This window comes from Rhinopithecus roxellana, chromosome 11 (assembly GCF_007565055.1).
Source record: "Rhinopithecus roxellana isolate Shanxi Qingling chromosome 11, ASM756505v1, whole genome shotgun sequence".
NCBI lineage: Eukaryota > Metazoa > Chordata > Mammalia > Primates > Cercopithecidae > Rhinopithecus > Rhinopithecus roxellana.
The window spans coordinates 22,850,074-22,864,625 of record NC_044559.1 but is presented as its reverse complement, the minus strand read 5'-3'; the positions used below and the strand labels follow the sequence as shown (position 1 = coordinate 22,864,625).

Sequence of the window (14,552 nt, the reverse complement as noted above, 5' to 3'; positions counted from 1 at the left end):
CCAGGGCTGGAGCCCCGGCCGCGGCCCTGGCGCAGTCCGCCGCCTCCCGCTAGGCGCTCGGGAGGAGGAGGAGACGCAGCCGGCTGCGCGCGCGGCGTGAGGACCGCGGCTCCCTCCTCCGGGGGGCGGGCACGCGGAAGGCGCTGCTGACTGAGCGACCGTCGGGGCCAGCTGGGGCCGGAGCTCGGGGCTCGGTGGGCCTACAGCGGCTCCGGACGGACCCCCGGGGCTGGGGAGTCGGGGAGGCCTGCCCCGGCCCCCCTGCCCGCGGCCGCCATGGCGGAGAATTGGAAGAACTGCTTCGAGGAGGAGCTCATCTGCCCCATCTGCCTGCACGTCTTCGTGGAACCAGTGCAGCTGCCGTGCAAACACAACTTCTGCCGGGGCTGCATCGGCGAGGCGTGGGCTAAGGACAGCGGCCTCGTGCGCTGCCCAGAGTGCAACCAGGCCTACAACCAGAAGCCGGGCCTGGAGAAGAACCTGAAGCTCACCAACATCGTGGAGAAGTTCAACGCCCTGCACGTGGAGAAGCCGCCGGCGGCGCTGCACTGCGTGTTCTGCCGCCGCGGCCCCCCGCTGCCCGCCCAGAAGGTCTGCCTGCGCTGCGAGGCGCCCTGCTGCCAGTCCCACGTGCAGACGCACCTGCAGCAGCCCTCCACCGCCCGCGGGCACCTCCTGGTGGAGGCGGACGACGTGCGGGCCTGGAGCTGCCCGCAGCACAACGCCTACCGCCTCTACCACTGCGAGGCCGAGCAGGTGGCCGTGTGCCAGTACTGCTGCTACTACAGCGGCGCGCATCAGGGACACTCGGTGTGCGACGTGGAGATCCGAAGGAATGAAATCCGGGCAAGTACCCTACACGCGCGCGCGCGCACACACACACAGACACACACAGTCCCTTCCTTCCTCCCTCCCTCCCTCCCGGGGACCACCCATCCTGACAGGCTGACTCTTGTGACATCAGGCCAGTAACCCCTGGCCAAACTCTTCTCTGAAAGTTTGGGGACAGGATCCTGGGAAGAAGGGCCCCGGGTCGCTACTTGGTACATTCTCGCACCTGTGCGCACAGGGTCCGTCTTCTGAGTGCTTTATGGGATTGGGGTGTGGGACCGTCAGGGGTAGAGTCTGGGTGTTGCTTTTCTGTGGTGCGCAGCTCCCTCCCCCAGCCTTGTTGCTGTAGGCCCTACGGGAAGTCACCGAGGCAGTGACCCCGGTCCTGCCTCTCCAGCTGCTGTTTATGTAATGAGTGTCCCGGTGCCGCTGCTGTGGCTGACATGATCCATGATGCTGGCATACCAATGAGGAAGTAAACAAAAGCAGCCATGTTAGTTTTCAGCGCTATTGGAAACACGTTGAGGGGGTGGGGGGAGCTTCCGGAGGGAGAGCAGAACTCCGGCCATCTCTCTGGACAGGGCCTGGGCAGCCAGCGAGGCCCAGACAGCGGCTCCGCTATTTGGATTCCTCCCGAGAGCCGGCTCTCCCTGTGTGAGAATCGCTGCCCTTGCCTGTGTGTCGCACGGGCCGCATGAACAAACCTTCAAGTATGTGTCTTCATCATCCTGGCCCTCTCGCCTAGCCCAACCCTCTCGCTGCCCTCCCACAATTGGGGAGGGGAAGTGGAAGACGGAAAAAGAATCCTGTGGGTTTAAGGTTGAGCCGCCTTGAAATCTGGTTTCAGGCAGCTGGCTCCCCTGGGCTGCCGGCTGGGTGATTACAGAACCGCGTCCCCTCCCATTGTATACACCCTGCGGCCGCGGCCAATGTCAAACCGCCTCCCCCCTCAGGCCTCTGGGCCTAGTTTTGGAGCTGGACTGAGGCAATACTTCCGTCCCCTTCAGTGGAGGGGGCTCCTCCTAGGTCCCTCCCCAGTCCTCTGGCTTTCAGGGTTGAGTCATACCGAAAGGAAGGGGTTGGTCTGACACGAGGAGTCCTCTCTGAAGCCCCACCTTGGGGCCTGGGACCTGGGGCCTGGGGCCTGGGTGTGATATCTGGGGGCTAGGCTGCGCTCTGGTGGGACTGGGAGTGTCTCTGGGTGGGGATCCCTGGAGGTTAGTGGAGGCCAGTGGGGAGGCTGGGTATGAGGAAGCTCTGTTCAGGGCATGATTGGAGATGGGGCTGTTTCCTGTGTGGGGGGACCAGTCAGAATGAGTCACTGTTTAGCAATTAAAAAACATACACATACAACCAACAAAAGGCAGGAGGGCCACCACAGGCTGGGGCAGGGACAGCAAATACGATTTACTGTATAATTAGTTTCCAATCGGATGGACTAGCCCTGGGTTTGTGTGCCAGGATAGGCCTCTGGTTTCTTAAAGGAAGGGTGTCCTCCACCCGCTGTGTCCTCCACCCCAGTTCAGGGCAGGCACAGCCCACACTTTCCCCAGTATTGGGAAGCTGCTGCTATTAATAAAGATGGAAGGGCTGGGGGAGGAGGCCGGGAAAAGTGCAGAGGCAGGAGAAAGGAGGGCTGTCCAGTTCTGTCCTGGGATTGGCAGTGGAAAATGAGAGGAGGGGAAAGGAGATGTGGCTGAAAGGAACAGGGGAGGGGCAGTAACCTGGGCGATGTGCAGATGCCTGCTCGCACCCACAGTGCTGCTGTAGCTGGCCTGAACGCTAGGGATGTCTTTAATTGGGGTGGGGGAGAAACAGAATTATACCTGACTTGGTGTAGGAGGATAGCTTTAGGTGTCTGTGTTTTTGAGTGTCTTTGAGACTGTGTGCTTTGCCCTGCAATGCACCTGTCTCCCATCTCTACAGTTTGGGGCGCAGGCAGGGGTGGGTGGGTGGCACGTGCATGCAGAGTATTCCCTGGGGTGCCCCCCAGTAGGCCCCTCATCTCCAGACTTGTGGAATGGATGGAAGCAGGCACTGAACTTTGTCCACAACTCCGCAGGGTGTGTGTACGTGTGTGTGCGTGCGTGCGCGTGCGTGCGTGTGCGTGCGCGTGCGTGTGCTTTCTTGTGCCTGGTGTGGGCAGGCTCAGAAGTAGTGGGTTGCATCAGGGCCAGATGTGCAATTCTGTGTGTTCAGCAGCTGTGCCCTGCAGTGGCAGCCTGAGCCCCATCCTTCTCCAGGTTCCTCCTCCGGAGGCCCCTGATTCTTTCTGGTGCCCCAGGCCACTGGGGTTGGAAACCCTTCAGTAGCCCAGTGTCACTCAAGTGTGAATTTGACTTATTGAATGTGGAGGAATAGGGGCCCTGCCTGCCCTCCCAGGAGGGAGAGGAGGGGGTGAGCCATAGGAACCTGAATGGAAGAACCCTCTGCACTCTCTGTAGGCCAAACAGGGGCAGTGGGTGGAGCTCTTTTCCTTGGCCCCTTTTCCCTTGCTGGAGGGAGTCTGCCTTAAAGGGCCTTTGCTGGTATTGTGGGTGAGGGCCACAGAATTCCCCAGGATACAGGGACAGAAGCACAGAGACCTGGCATTTGCGTTAAAATCTGGGCTCTGCTTCTTGTGCATCCTCTTCTGCCCTCCCAGGGGGATTGCTGACATGCCTGTCAATTGGCTAGAAATAGGAAACCCAGATTAATCCCTCCCTGGTGGCCTCACCATCACATACTCACAGCATCCACAGGTGTACATGGGCCATGCCTTAGAGCAGGGACCCAGCAGGAGGGGCGAGCAGGGCCTCCATCCATCCTGGGGGACTACAAGGGGGACTCTCAGAATCAGGCCCAAGCAGGTTGTTGCCCTAATCTTCCCTTGGGAAGCCAGTGTTTCGGCCACATTGCCTTGAGTCCTGAATACTCACTGGATGGTCCCGAGACCATTCTCTAGGATGTGCCTAGATCCTAAATGTGCTCTCCCATGAGGTTGTGGGGAAGCTAAGGGCCCAAGATTTGGACATCCAGGTGGGCTCAGGCCTGGCAGTCCTGAGTGATCAGACCCCTCCTGGCCCCCAGGTTCAGGAGTTCATCTAAAGCAATGAGGGACTGGTGGGAGCTGGGGGGGGGGTGTCCTTATCTCATGACCCCCCACGACATGGAAAGAAGACCCAAGTGCAGGCCCGGTTGCATGTGTGAGGGGCCTGCAGGTATGTGGTGCATGTGTGTCTATGCAGGTGTATCTGCTTGAGTCTTGTGCAGTTACAGTTGTGTTTCTGCATCGTCCCTGGCGTCCCAGAGCAAGGCTGAACATGTTGCTAGGACCCTGTTCCTTGCATTCTCAGGTTCAGAGTCAAGAAGAGGTATTCTTTGGGGGAGGAGATCCCACTGCTTGGGCCAGTGTGGGATCTGCCCCTGCTTGGAGTGAGGAGATCCTGTGCACATTGCCGGTGGCTGGAGGGGTCACCCTGAGACCCTGGAGGGAATCCTGGGTTTCCTCTCCATTTGTCTGTCTCTGAGTGCGCAGTGAGAGTGAGGGCTGGCTCTACTGGGGCTGGTGCTGAGGCTGGGGCTGCAGCCTGACTCCAGCAGTGCAGACCTCTCTGCTCCATCTCCCCACAGCAGACCATACTCCTGCAGGAGTGTGTGTTTGTGTGCACGCACGTGTGTGTGTGGTGTGAGGATCATGTGGCCCCTTCTCTGGCCACCCCGAGTCTTCGTGGAAGGAGGCCCTGGCTTGGCCTTCCTCCGTTGCCCCTGAAACGGAGCCTCAGGCAGAGGCCCAGCTGCCCACCCCCATCCCAGGATCCTACTGACATGGCCGGGCACCTGTCATGCACACAATATTGATTACTCTGACTCCTGCAGCCCTGGGTGGCCGCACGTCCATGTCTGTCTGCAGGTGTGTGTGTGTGCATGTGTAGCCAGCATATCTGGGTCGTGTATCTTGGATGTGACTGATTTTTTTGCATCTCACATGCGTGTCTCTGAGAAGGCACAGCGTGCCTGACTTCAGTCCCTAGTTGCGCGGCCGTGTCTGCCTACCAGGCCTGCTGAGTGCCTGTGAGTTGAAGTTGAGTGTGCCTTCCTGACAGTTGGCAGCACTACTGTGCTGCTGTGTGAGTGCCTGCTCAGGTGATCCTTGCTTGGTGGCTGTGAGTTTGTCAGGGGTCCTGGGACGTCCCCCTGTGGTGGGGGTGTCGGGGAGAGGAGGGAAAGATGGGCTTCCCCTTGGAGTGAGCCTGTGGCGGGTATTGGAGGTAGGAGCCGAATGGGTCCTGTGCTATTGTATTGGGCACAGTCTGGCAAGGCGGAGCAAGCCCGGCTTGGGCCCCTGCCCCGGGCAGAGCAGGCTGGCCTGGCTGGCCTCCTCCCTGGCTCTGGGAAAGCCTTCCTTCCCGACTGGCCTGGCATTCAAAGCTAGACAAAGGGGGGCTTTCTCTCTCGCCTCTTTGTTCTGCTGCCCCAGAGCGCTGCTCTCTGCATGGCAAAAGCTAATTCCACTCTGCAGCTGGGAAGCCCTCTCTGGGGTCTGCCGGGCTCGCATCTGAGGTGCTGCCTCTCTCCTTGCCCTGGCGCCTGCCCTGGAGCCCCTTCCCTCTGTGGCCTGTGGTTTCCCCAGCCTGGGGTTCACATGATAGCCCAAGGCAGAGGCTTGAGGCATGGAAAGGGGGTTTAGGGCAGGCAGAAGCTTTTCTGAGGAAAGGGGAGAGTGCTATGGGCCCAGAGACCCAGGGAGAGATGGGGACAGGGACCATGGGGAGGAGTAGGGGAGGGTTAGGATGGGGTGGCTCTGAGGAGGGGGCTGGAGCCAGAGCTGGAGCTGGCCGGAGAGTCACTGGGCAGGGACCTGAGCAGGAAGAGGCTGCCCAGCCCCCTCTTCTTGCCCCTCCCTGCTCTGCCTCTCCCACTACCACAGGGGCTTCTGGAGCCAGCGCTGGTCTTGTCTGAAAACCTGGAGACTGCCTTTTTCCCAGTCCCTGGGGCCCTGTTTCCTCCTGACCTTGCTTCTCTTCAAGGTTGACTTGAGGGTTTTATTATTATTATTTATTAACTTTTATACAGCCCAGAGTCCCCAAGCCTCACCCGTCTGCCCAGTCTAGTCTGGCATCAAAAATGGCAGCTGGCGTGGCCAGTCATGCTCCAGAGGGACATGAGGCTTTCCTGGGGCAGGACTGTAGGGACTCAGGGTTCCCTGCTCCAGGCCGGGAGGGGAGTCAGAGGGAGCAATGGTAAAGCTGAGGAATGGTGGCTCCTGATTCTTCATGCTTTTGTCCTCACAGGCTCCGGGCAGATCACCGAAGGCCTGAGGCCCGATAGGCAGGGCTGGGGGTGTGAAGGTCCTCCCTGGGCCCCACCTAGTCCCCGTCTCCCTGGAGGCCTGGGGCCTCCAGAGCTTCTAGCCCAGGCCACGTTCCACTCTGCTCTGCTCTGCTCCTGCGTGCTCCAGTGTGCGCAGTCCAGGCCACGCACCTTGGGGGGTGGGTGTGGGGGGGGGCGGTAGCGTGTGTAAGGTGCCCCCAGCCCCATCTGCCTGCGCGGAGAGTACTTGCTCTGAACTGAGCTGGGAAATCCGGTCCGATCTCAGCTATGGGTTTTTCTCAGGTGGGAAATGGGGCCTTGGCTCTTAGCCATTTCCTGGGGAGGCAGGTGGGGGTTGGGATGGAAAGGAGGCTGCTGGTGGTGGAGGGTCTGGGTCTTGCTTCCTCTGCTCCCTGTCTTCCAGCATCTTCCAGTGTCCTGGCAACCTGATTTGCTCATTTGGTGAACTGGGGTGGGGTCGTGAAGGGGACAGCAGGTGGGTATTTCCCATCTTCCTTCCAATTTCCCAGGCTTGAGGCGGCAGCAGCTCCCACGGTTCTCCAAGGCGCTGTCTGTAGCAGGAACTGGCCCCGAGGGAGAGCAGGCCAGGCCAGTGCAACCCCCTAACTCCTCCCTGACTGGCACCTCCTGGCCAGCCTCCTTCCCCTTCCTGCTCTCACTCCAACCCCTGCAGCAGAGACAGGAGCCCAGTGGCCTCTGCAGCAGGAGGGGGAAATGAAACCCTCCCACCTGCTAGGGACTGTGGCCATGCCTCTGTGTGGCCTGGGCTGGTGTCCCACCCAGAGTGCCTGGGACAGAGAAGCTCGGGAAGACTCTGCTGGCTCCCAGGGTAGAAGTGCTGCCAGGGAAAACTGAGGAAAGCCTGGAAGAAGAGGGAAGGGGCTGAGCCCCACCCCCCCAGGACTGGATAGGAAGGCCATCCCTCTGCTGTGCCCTGAGGGGTCACTCCCTGGGCATCGGCAAGGGATGGGGCAAAGGGGCACCCACCAGCCTGCGGGGTGGTTGTGGACAGCTCTGTTCCTGTCCTTAAGCTGCGCCTGGACCTTGGAGCTGCCTCTTTCCTACCCTTCCCCTGGGACTCACTTGGGTCTGCCCTGAACCAGCTCCTGGTGGGTTTGGTCGTGGAGAAGCAGCCATTCAGGAAGCCCATGGTGAGAGATGTGTGGAGCCAGCAGGGCCTTTCAGATGTCCTGAGCACTGGATGGAGGGAGTGACCTGAACTCTGAGGAGTACCTGAGGGGGACCTTGTCCTCCTGAGGGTAGGCATGGGGCAGCCAGCAGGCAAGAATTTGAGGGCCAATTGTTCCAGGGGAGGTCAGCAGGCCTGATGTTCCTGGAGTGTCCTGGCCTCCTCGCCATCGTGCCAGGCCTCTCGCCATTGTCTGGGGCCTCCAAGGAGGTCCAACCTTCCCTGTGAGGGGGTTGGGTCAAGTGCGTTTGCACCTGTGGCTGTGCCTTCCAGCATACCTGAGGCGGGCTCGGGGCTCAGGTGGCAAGGTATTCTTATGTGCATGTGCAGCTTTGTGCCGGGCGCCCCTGCGCCTGCCCGCCCATGCTGTGTGTGCTGTCGGGCTCTGACCCCTTGGGCTGGCAGCAGATTCCTGTGCCTCTTGGTGCTTCTGGGGGCAGAGCAAGGTCTCCCGGGTCTGGTTCTTTTAGAAGTCCTGTCCTGGGTCACTGAAAGGTTAAGTTGTGTGTGCCCCTTGCACCCAGCTTATGAGGTGAAAGCCTCACCCCCACACTTTCTCCTCCTCCCAGGGTTCTGGTTATTTCCAGAGTAGCCTCCAACACAAAATGGGGTCTGGCTGAAGTCTCTGGTGGGCCTTGGTTTGCCCCTACGTAAAATGGGCTGGTGGGATGAGGAAGGGATTGATGGCAGCTTGTCTTCGGGGAGCCAGCTGGGTGTGACTGGGGTGGGGGTCATGGCGTTGAACTGGAGGGCTACTCTGAGGCCCTCACAGAGGAAGAAAGAGAACCACTCCTTGCGGCATGACAGTTACTGTGAATGTCTGTGGTTACACAGAGCTGCTTTGCGAATTTTATTTTGTATGTGAAACCCGCGGGCTTATTGAGTGAATTTGTTATGCATCTCAAGCCGCCCAGGCCTTTGTGTGGCCGGTCTCTGAAGGGAAGTGGAGAAAGACAGCAGCAAATCCCCGTTCTTAAGAGGCCCTGTTTTGTAGGGAGATGAGACCATGGTTTGTGAGGCAATTAGAAGACTCCAGAATAGTGCTGTCTAATAGAACTTCTGCATGATGGTAACATTTTGTAACTTTAATATCTGAGACTAGTGATACGTAGGTACTGGGCACTTGAAACGGGGCTGGTGCATAAGGAACTGATATTTAACTTTTGTTTTTTTTTTTTTTTTTTTGAGACAGACTTTCGCTCTTGTTGCCCAGGCTGGAGTGCAATGGCGTGATCTTGGCTCACTGCAACCTTCGCCTCTCGGTTTCTTCTGCCTCAGCCTCCTGAGTAGTTGGGATTACAGGCATGCACCACCTCGCCCAGCTGATTTTGTATTTTTAGTAGATACTGGGTTTCTCCATGTTAGTCAAGCTGGTCTCGAACTCCTGACCTCAGGTGATCCGCCCGCCTCGGCCTCCCAAAGTGCTGGGATTATAGGCATGAGCCACAGTGCCCGACCTTATTTTTTATTTTTTGTTAACTTGGATTTAAATAGCTACATATGACTAGTGGCTACCATATTAGACAGCACAACTTGAGAGGGAGGGCAGAATGGGACAGCCCCACCCCGTAGCCAGGACAGGGAGGGACCTGCACAGCCTCAGAGCGGGGGTCATGGAAAGTTTCCTAGAGGAGTAGGGACTTAAGTTGGGCCTTGAAGGATAGACAGGGGAGGGAGGAGACACTGTGGGCTGCAGAAGAATGTACCTAGAGCTGCAGGGAGTTTCCATGTGCGGAGTGTTGGGGACAGGATACCAGCCCAGCTGGCTGGAAGAGTCAGGATGTAAAAGAGTCTTCATTGCCATGCTAAAGTAGTTGATAGCAGGGAGTCACAGAGAGTTTTTGAGCAGGGGAGAGAGCCTGTCTGAAGAGGCATATCTGGTGAGAGGAGGGCAGGAGAGATGAAGTGGCTGGCAGGGAAGGGGTTGTAGGGACAGGAGATTATGAGCTGAGAAGGGCAGCTTGGTCCAGCACCTTCCAGCAGCCTGGCCTCAGGTCTTAGGAGACCCCAAATCTCCTTTCTGCCTGGGTCCCACTGAGGAGCTGAGGGAGCTAGCCAGGACTCCAGAGTCCTAGCTCTTGGTCTTAAGAACAAGGGAGGGGGTGGCAGGCTTGATGCCCCCTAATGTAAGGCGAGTATAAAGTGAGATCTTTGGACTGGGACAGAGGCTCATGTGGCTTTGGAAGGGAATTTGACCCCCTGCATCTTAGGGTACTTATCTCTTAGATGACGCTCCCCAGGGAGAGGCAGCACAGACTGGGTAAGAGTGGACCCTGCTGCCAGATCACCTGGGTTTGTGCCCAAGCTCTGCTATTTACAAGCTGCATGACTATGGGCAAATTACTTAACCTCTCTAGGCCTCAGTTTCCTCTTCTGTGAAATGAGAATAATGATAGTACTTACCTTATGACATTACTGGGATGATAAGATAAATCTGTACAGGAAAAGTGCTTAGAACAGAGGTTGGTGTAGCCCTGCCTCACAAAGTTCAGGGTTTAAATATGCATGGGGGCTGGGCGTGGTGGCTCACACCCATAATCCCTGCACTTTGGGAGGCCAAGGCGGGCAGATCATCTGAGGTCATTAGTTTGAGACGAGCCTGGCCAACATGGTGAAACCCCGTCTCTACTAAAACTACAAAAAAATTAGGTGGGCGTTGTGGAGCACGCCTGTAATCCCAGCTACTCGGGAGGCTAAGGCAGGAGAATCACTTGAACCCGGGAGGCAGATGTTATAGTGAGCCGAGATTGCACCACTGCACTCCAGCCTGGGCAACAGAATGAGACGCCATCTAAAAAAATAATAAATAAATAAATATGCATGGGAAGCTATTCTGGGGAGAGCTGGTAATAGGCCCCTGGGATTGGAGGGGCCCAGAGGGGCTGGGTGGCAGAGGCTTGGTGCCATCGGGTCAAAGGATCCATAGGATGCATGTGTTGTGCAGAGGGAAGCATGGGTCAGGGTTGGAGCCGCAGCCCCTCTGACACCCCCATCCAACTGTCCCTGCAGAAGATGCTCATGAAGCAGCAGGACCGGCTGGAGGAGCGAGAGCAGGACATTGAGGACCAGCTGTACAAACTCGAGTCAGACAAGCGCCTGGTGGAGGTAGCTAAGCCCAAGACCATGCTGAGGGATGGGGGTGGCTTGAGTGCAGGGCTTTGGGTGAGTTCCTTACTAAGGATTGATTGTGTGGCTCTACGCCAGAACCACTCCATCAGTCATTCAGTGAACTGTCCGTGGATACCCACTGGTGCCAAGGGATGCTGGCCCAGAGCCCTGTGCTACCAGTGGGGAACTGGCAGGTCAGACCTTGCCCCTGGGAGCCTGGGGCAGCCTGGTAACTTGGGGTTCTAGGATGTGAGATGGGTAAGAGGGGGAAACCAAAGGTCTCCAGTGCTCACCTGCATGCCCACTCCTACCCCCTGTACTCACAGGAGAAAGTGAGCCAACTGAAGGAGGAAGTTCGGCTGCAGTACGAGAAACTGCACCAACTGCTGGACGAGGATCTGCGGCAGACAGTGGAGGTCCTGGACAAGGCCCAGGCCAAGTTCTGCAGCGAGAACGCAGCGCAGGCGCTGCACCTCGGGGAGCGCATGCAGGAGGCCAAGAAGCTGCTGGGCTCCCTGCAGCTGCTCTTTGATAAGACGGAGGATGTCAGCTTCATGAAGGTGAGCTGGGCCCAGGACCAGGCTGTGGGCACCCAGAGGGCCATTTCCAAATTGGGATCTGCAGTTTCCCTGACCTGTAGCTCACATGCCTTTGCCTTTGGAGCCAGCGTGCATGGGTTCAAATCCACCTGCCTGTTCTTTCTAGCACTGTGACCTTGGGCAAGTCATAGGTACATCCCAGACCTTGTTCCCTCACCTGCAAAGTAGTGTTGATGATACAGGGCTACTATTCTTTATCCACAATTCCATATTTATAAACATCTCTGAAAACTAACAGAAACAAGTTTTGGCATCTAATTTAACAGCACAAATTGACCTGAACTGATGTTAGGCAATTTGTGGTCTTTATCTCACTTGGTATGAAAATTCTAACATTTTGCTGCAGAAATGTTGATGTATTAGATTGTTGTGTCTTGCTAGGGATGATATGTAATATATGATACAGGCACTGTATATTCCTTCTAAAATCAAAAAAAATTTCAAATTCCAAAACACATCTGGCCCCAAAGACTTGAGCTAAAACAGTGTGGGCCTGCAGAGCCCTTCTTCTTGGGTAGCTATCTGGATGAAGTTATAGATGCACAGAAAGCACTTACAATGCCTGGGTCACGTGGCAAGAGCTCCGTAAATGTTAGCTCTTCTTCCGCAAATGGCCACCCCAACCCCTGCCACTTTCTGTCCAGAATGAGAGGATCCACCTGGCCTGAGGGAGACTCTCGGGGGCAGCTTTTGTCTTCCCCTCTCCCCAGGCTCTCCCTGGGCTGCCTTTTACACTGACTTGACCCTTTTCTTTCCCCCAACAGAACACCAAGTCTGTGAAAATCCTGATGGACAGGTGAGCTGATGGCCCCAGCCCTCCCGGGGGCACATCCTAGGGAGGGCAGGGGGACCAGGCCCATGGCGGGGAGGTAGGGCGGGCTCACTGGTGATGCCTCCTCACAGCAGATGCCCCGTCCACTGCCCCCAGGACCCAGACCTGCACAGGCAGCAGCCTTTCCCCCCCTAAGATCGGCCACCTGAACTCCAAGCTCTTCCTGAACGAGGTGGCCAAGAAGGAGAAGCAGCTGCGGAAAATGCTAGAAGGTGAGGGTGGGGTGTTCTGCCGAAGGAAGACAGGGCCCTTTGGGGAGGGGTTCAGTGCCAGAGCCTTCCCTCCAAGAGGCAGTGTGGCCCAGTCTGGGAGACCTGTCCTCATATCCTGGCTTTGCCACTTGTAGCTGTGGGACAGTGCATAAGCAACATGACCTCCCCATCCTCCATTTGTTCAACTTAAAGTGGGGATATAACTATTCTCTACCTCCTAATTGTAGAGGAGCAAGCATCGCCTGAGATGTAACATTCTTGAGCCTCTAAGTGTCAATGGTCCCCAGGTCCAACCCAGGGAGAGGAGGCCTAGGTTGTTTGGGGCGGGAGCTTTGGCGACTTTTGCCCCAACTCTCCACAGGCCCCTTCAGCACGCCGGTGCCCTTCCTGCAGAGTGTCCCCCTGTACCCTTGTGGCATGAGCAGCTCTGGGGCGGAAAAGCGCAAGCACTCAACGGCCTTCCCAGAGGCCAGTTTCCTAGAGACGTCGTCGGGCCCTGTGGGCGGCCAGTACGGGGCGGCGGGCACAGCCAGCGGTGAGGGCCAGTCTGGGCAGCCCCTGGGGCCCTGCAGCTCCACGCAGCACTTGGTGGCCCTGCCGGGCGGCGCCCAGCCAGTGCACTCAAGCCCCGTGTTCCCCCCATCGCAGTATCCCAATGGCTCCGCCGCCCAGCAGCCCATGCTCCCCCAGTATGGCGGCCGCAAGATTCTCGTCTGTTCTGTGGACAACTGTTACTGTTCTTCCGTGGCCAACCATGGTGGCCACCAGCCCTACCCCCGCTCCGGCCACTTTCCCTGGACAGTGCCCTCGCAGGAGTACTCACACCCGCTCCCGCCCACACCCTCCGTCCCCCAGTCCCTTCCCAGCCTGGCGGTCAGAGACTGGCTTGACGCCTCCCAGCAGCCCGGCCACCAGGATTTCTACAGGGTGTATGGGCAGCCGTCCACCAAACACTACGTGACGAGCTAACGCCACGCAGGCGGCGGGGCGCTGGGGAATCTTCCTCCCTGGCCCCCGGGCTCGGGAGTTATGCATCCAGAGACCTGCCCTTCTACCTTCCTCGCCTCCCCTCTTCCTCATTCCATTGCCCCAGGTCTTTTCCTTTTGGATTTGGTTTTGGTTTTGGCTTTGTTTCTGATTTTTTTTTTATTATGAATCTCCTGGACGCAGAGGTGACAGTGGGAGCTGGCCTGGGCTGGGACCGCAGGTGGCCCTGGAGATGGGAAAGTGTCTGTGTCAAGGCGCTGAGCTCTCTTCTGTCTCTCCTTTTTTCCTCCTTCCCCTTCACACCCCCGTGGCTGGAAGGAGCCTTAGCTTCCCTGAAAGCTTGGGGGTCCCACCCTTCTTACCCTGCCAGGGAGGAACGCCCACGTTTGTTTCTCCTCTTGTTTTCCTTTTGGGCAGTTTGATCACTGATGGAGTAAGGAATGACCTTTAGATTGTGGGACTTTTGTTTTTGTTTTTTATTTTTTTAAACCAAGAATGATTTCTCCTGCTTCCTTCTCCTCACCATCTTCCCAGACGGAGTTCAAAGGCCACTTCTCAAGCAGCTTTTGGCACCTTCAGCCTCAGAGTGGAATCTTTTAAAGACAGGAACCCTATGTCCAGGAAAGGGGAAAAGGAACTTTGCCAATGATAGTGACCACATTAAAAGCAAATAATAATAATATTAATAATAATAAAGAGAAATAAAAGAAATAATAAAATAAAATAAATAGCACAGCCCTTGTTGAGGTCAGGAGGGAGGAGGGGCTGCCCGGAGTTGGGTCCCTGCCTGGATTTTGACACAGCAACTTCCTGTAGTGAGCACTTTGTATGAATCGTGGACTTCCTGTTCTCAAGGCGCAGGTATTTATTCTGTAATCTGTCTAGAGCACACACCAAAATCCAACCTTCTAATAAACATGATGGCGCAGTCCCACTCCCTGCCTCGCCTGTTCCCCTGTCCCCCCACCCAGGCCTGGAATCAGTGTGGGGAGGGGCCCCTGCCCTCCTTGCCTTCATTTTGCCCCCTGGGTCCAGCTGGTTCCAGGCCTGTGAATGTCAGTTCGTCAGACACTGACTCCGTCTGCTCTTGGCCTTGGGTTCATTTGACAAATATTTGCCCAGGGCCTCCCAGGCCCAGCCCCATGCCACCTGGGCCCTGGCATCTCTTTGAGGTTCTGCCAATGTGCTCTTAGCTGAGGACAAAAGAGAAACACCTTTCTATGGGTCTTGCAAAGTTTGCCTCCTTCAGGCCACAAATATTTGAGTGCACACTATGTGCCAGGCACTGTGCAGAGCTGCGGGCGTAGAGACAGAATGTAATCTAGCTAGGCCATGGCCCCCATAGGGAGAGGGGACCATTCGGGTCTATGCTTCCTTTGGACTTGGGGCTTTGGCCTTGGGAGGGGTGGAGGTGAGGTGGCAAGATGAAAAAGACATCTTGTCTCCATCCACTTCGGCAGAGCTTCTCCAAGTCTTAAGCA

General features: G+C 57.1%; 1 protein-coding gene across 1 annotated transcript; it reads left to right on the top strand.

The window, feature by feature from the left end:
* The first annotated feature begins 75 nt into the window (after nt 1-75).
* On the top strand, nt 76-14,005 carry TRIM8 (tripartite motif containing 8). Its single transcript, XM_010356176.2, has 6 exons — nt 76-846; nt 10,343-10,438; nt 10,768-11,001; nt 11,805-11,836; nt 11,969-12,084; nt 12,446-14,005. The coding sequence occupies exons 1-6, from the start codon at nt 277-279 to the stop codon at nt 13,051-13,053; spliced, it is 1,656 nt and encodes a 551-aa protein (XP_010354478.1). The 5' UTR covers nt 76-276; the 3' UTR covers nt 13,054-14,005.
* Nucleotides 14,006-14,552: the final 547 nt, after the last annotated feature.

Excerpts from the sequence above, each read along its gene's own strand:
- TRIM8 (XM_010356176.2), top strand. The coding sequence starts at position 277 with ATGGCGGAGAATTGGAAGAACTGCTTCGAGGAGGAGCTCATCTGCCCC. Across the intron at positions 10,439-10,767 it reads CAGACAAGCGCCTGGTGGAG|GAGAAAGTGAGCCAACTGAA; the intron begins GTAGCTAAGCCC and ends CTGTACTCACAG. Across the intron at positions 11,002-11,804 it reads AGGATGTCAGCTTCATGAAG|AACACCAAGTCTGTGAAAAT; the intron begins GTGAGCTGGGCC and ends TTCCCCCAACAG.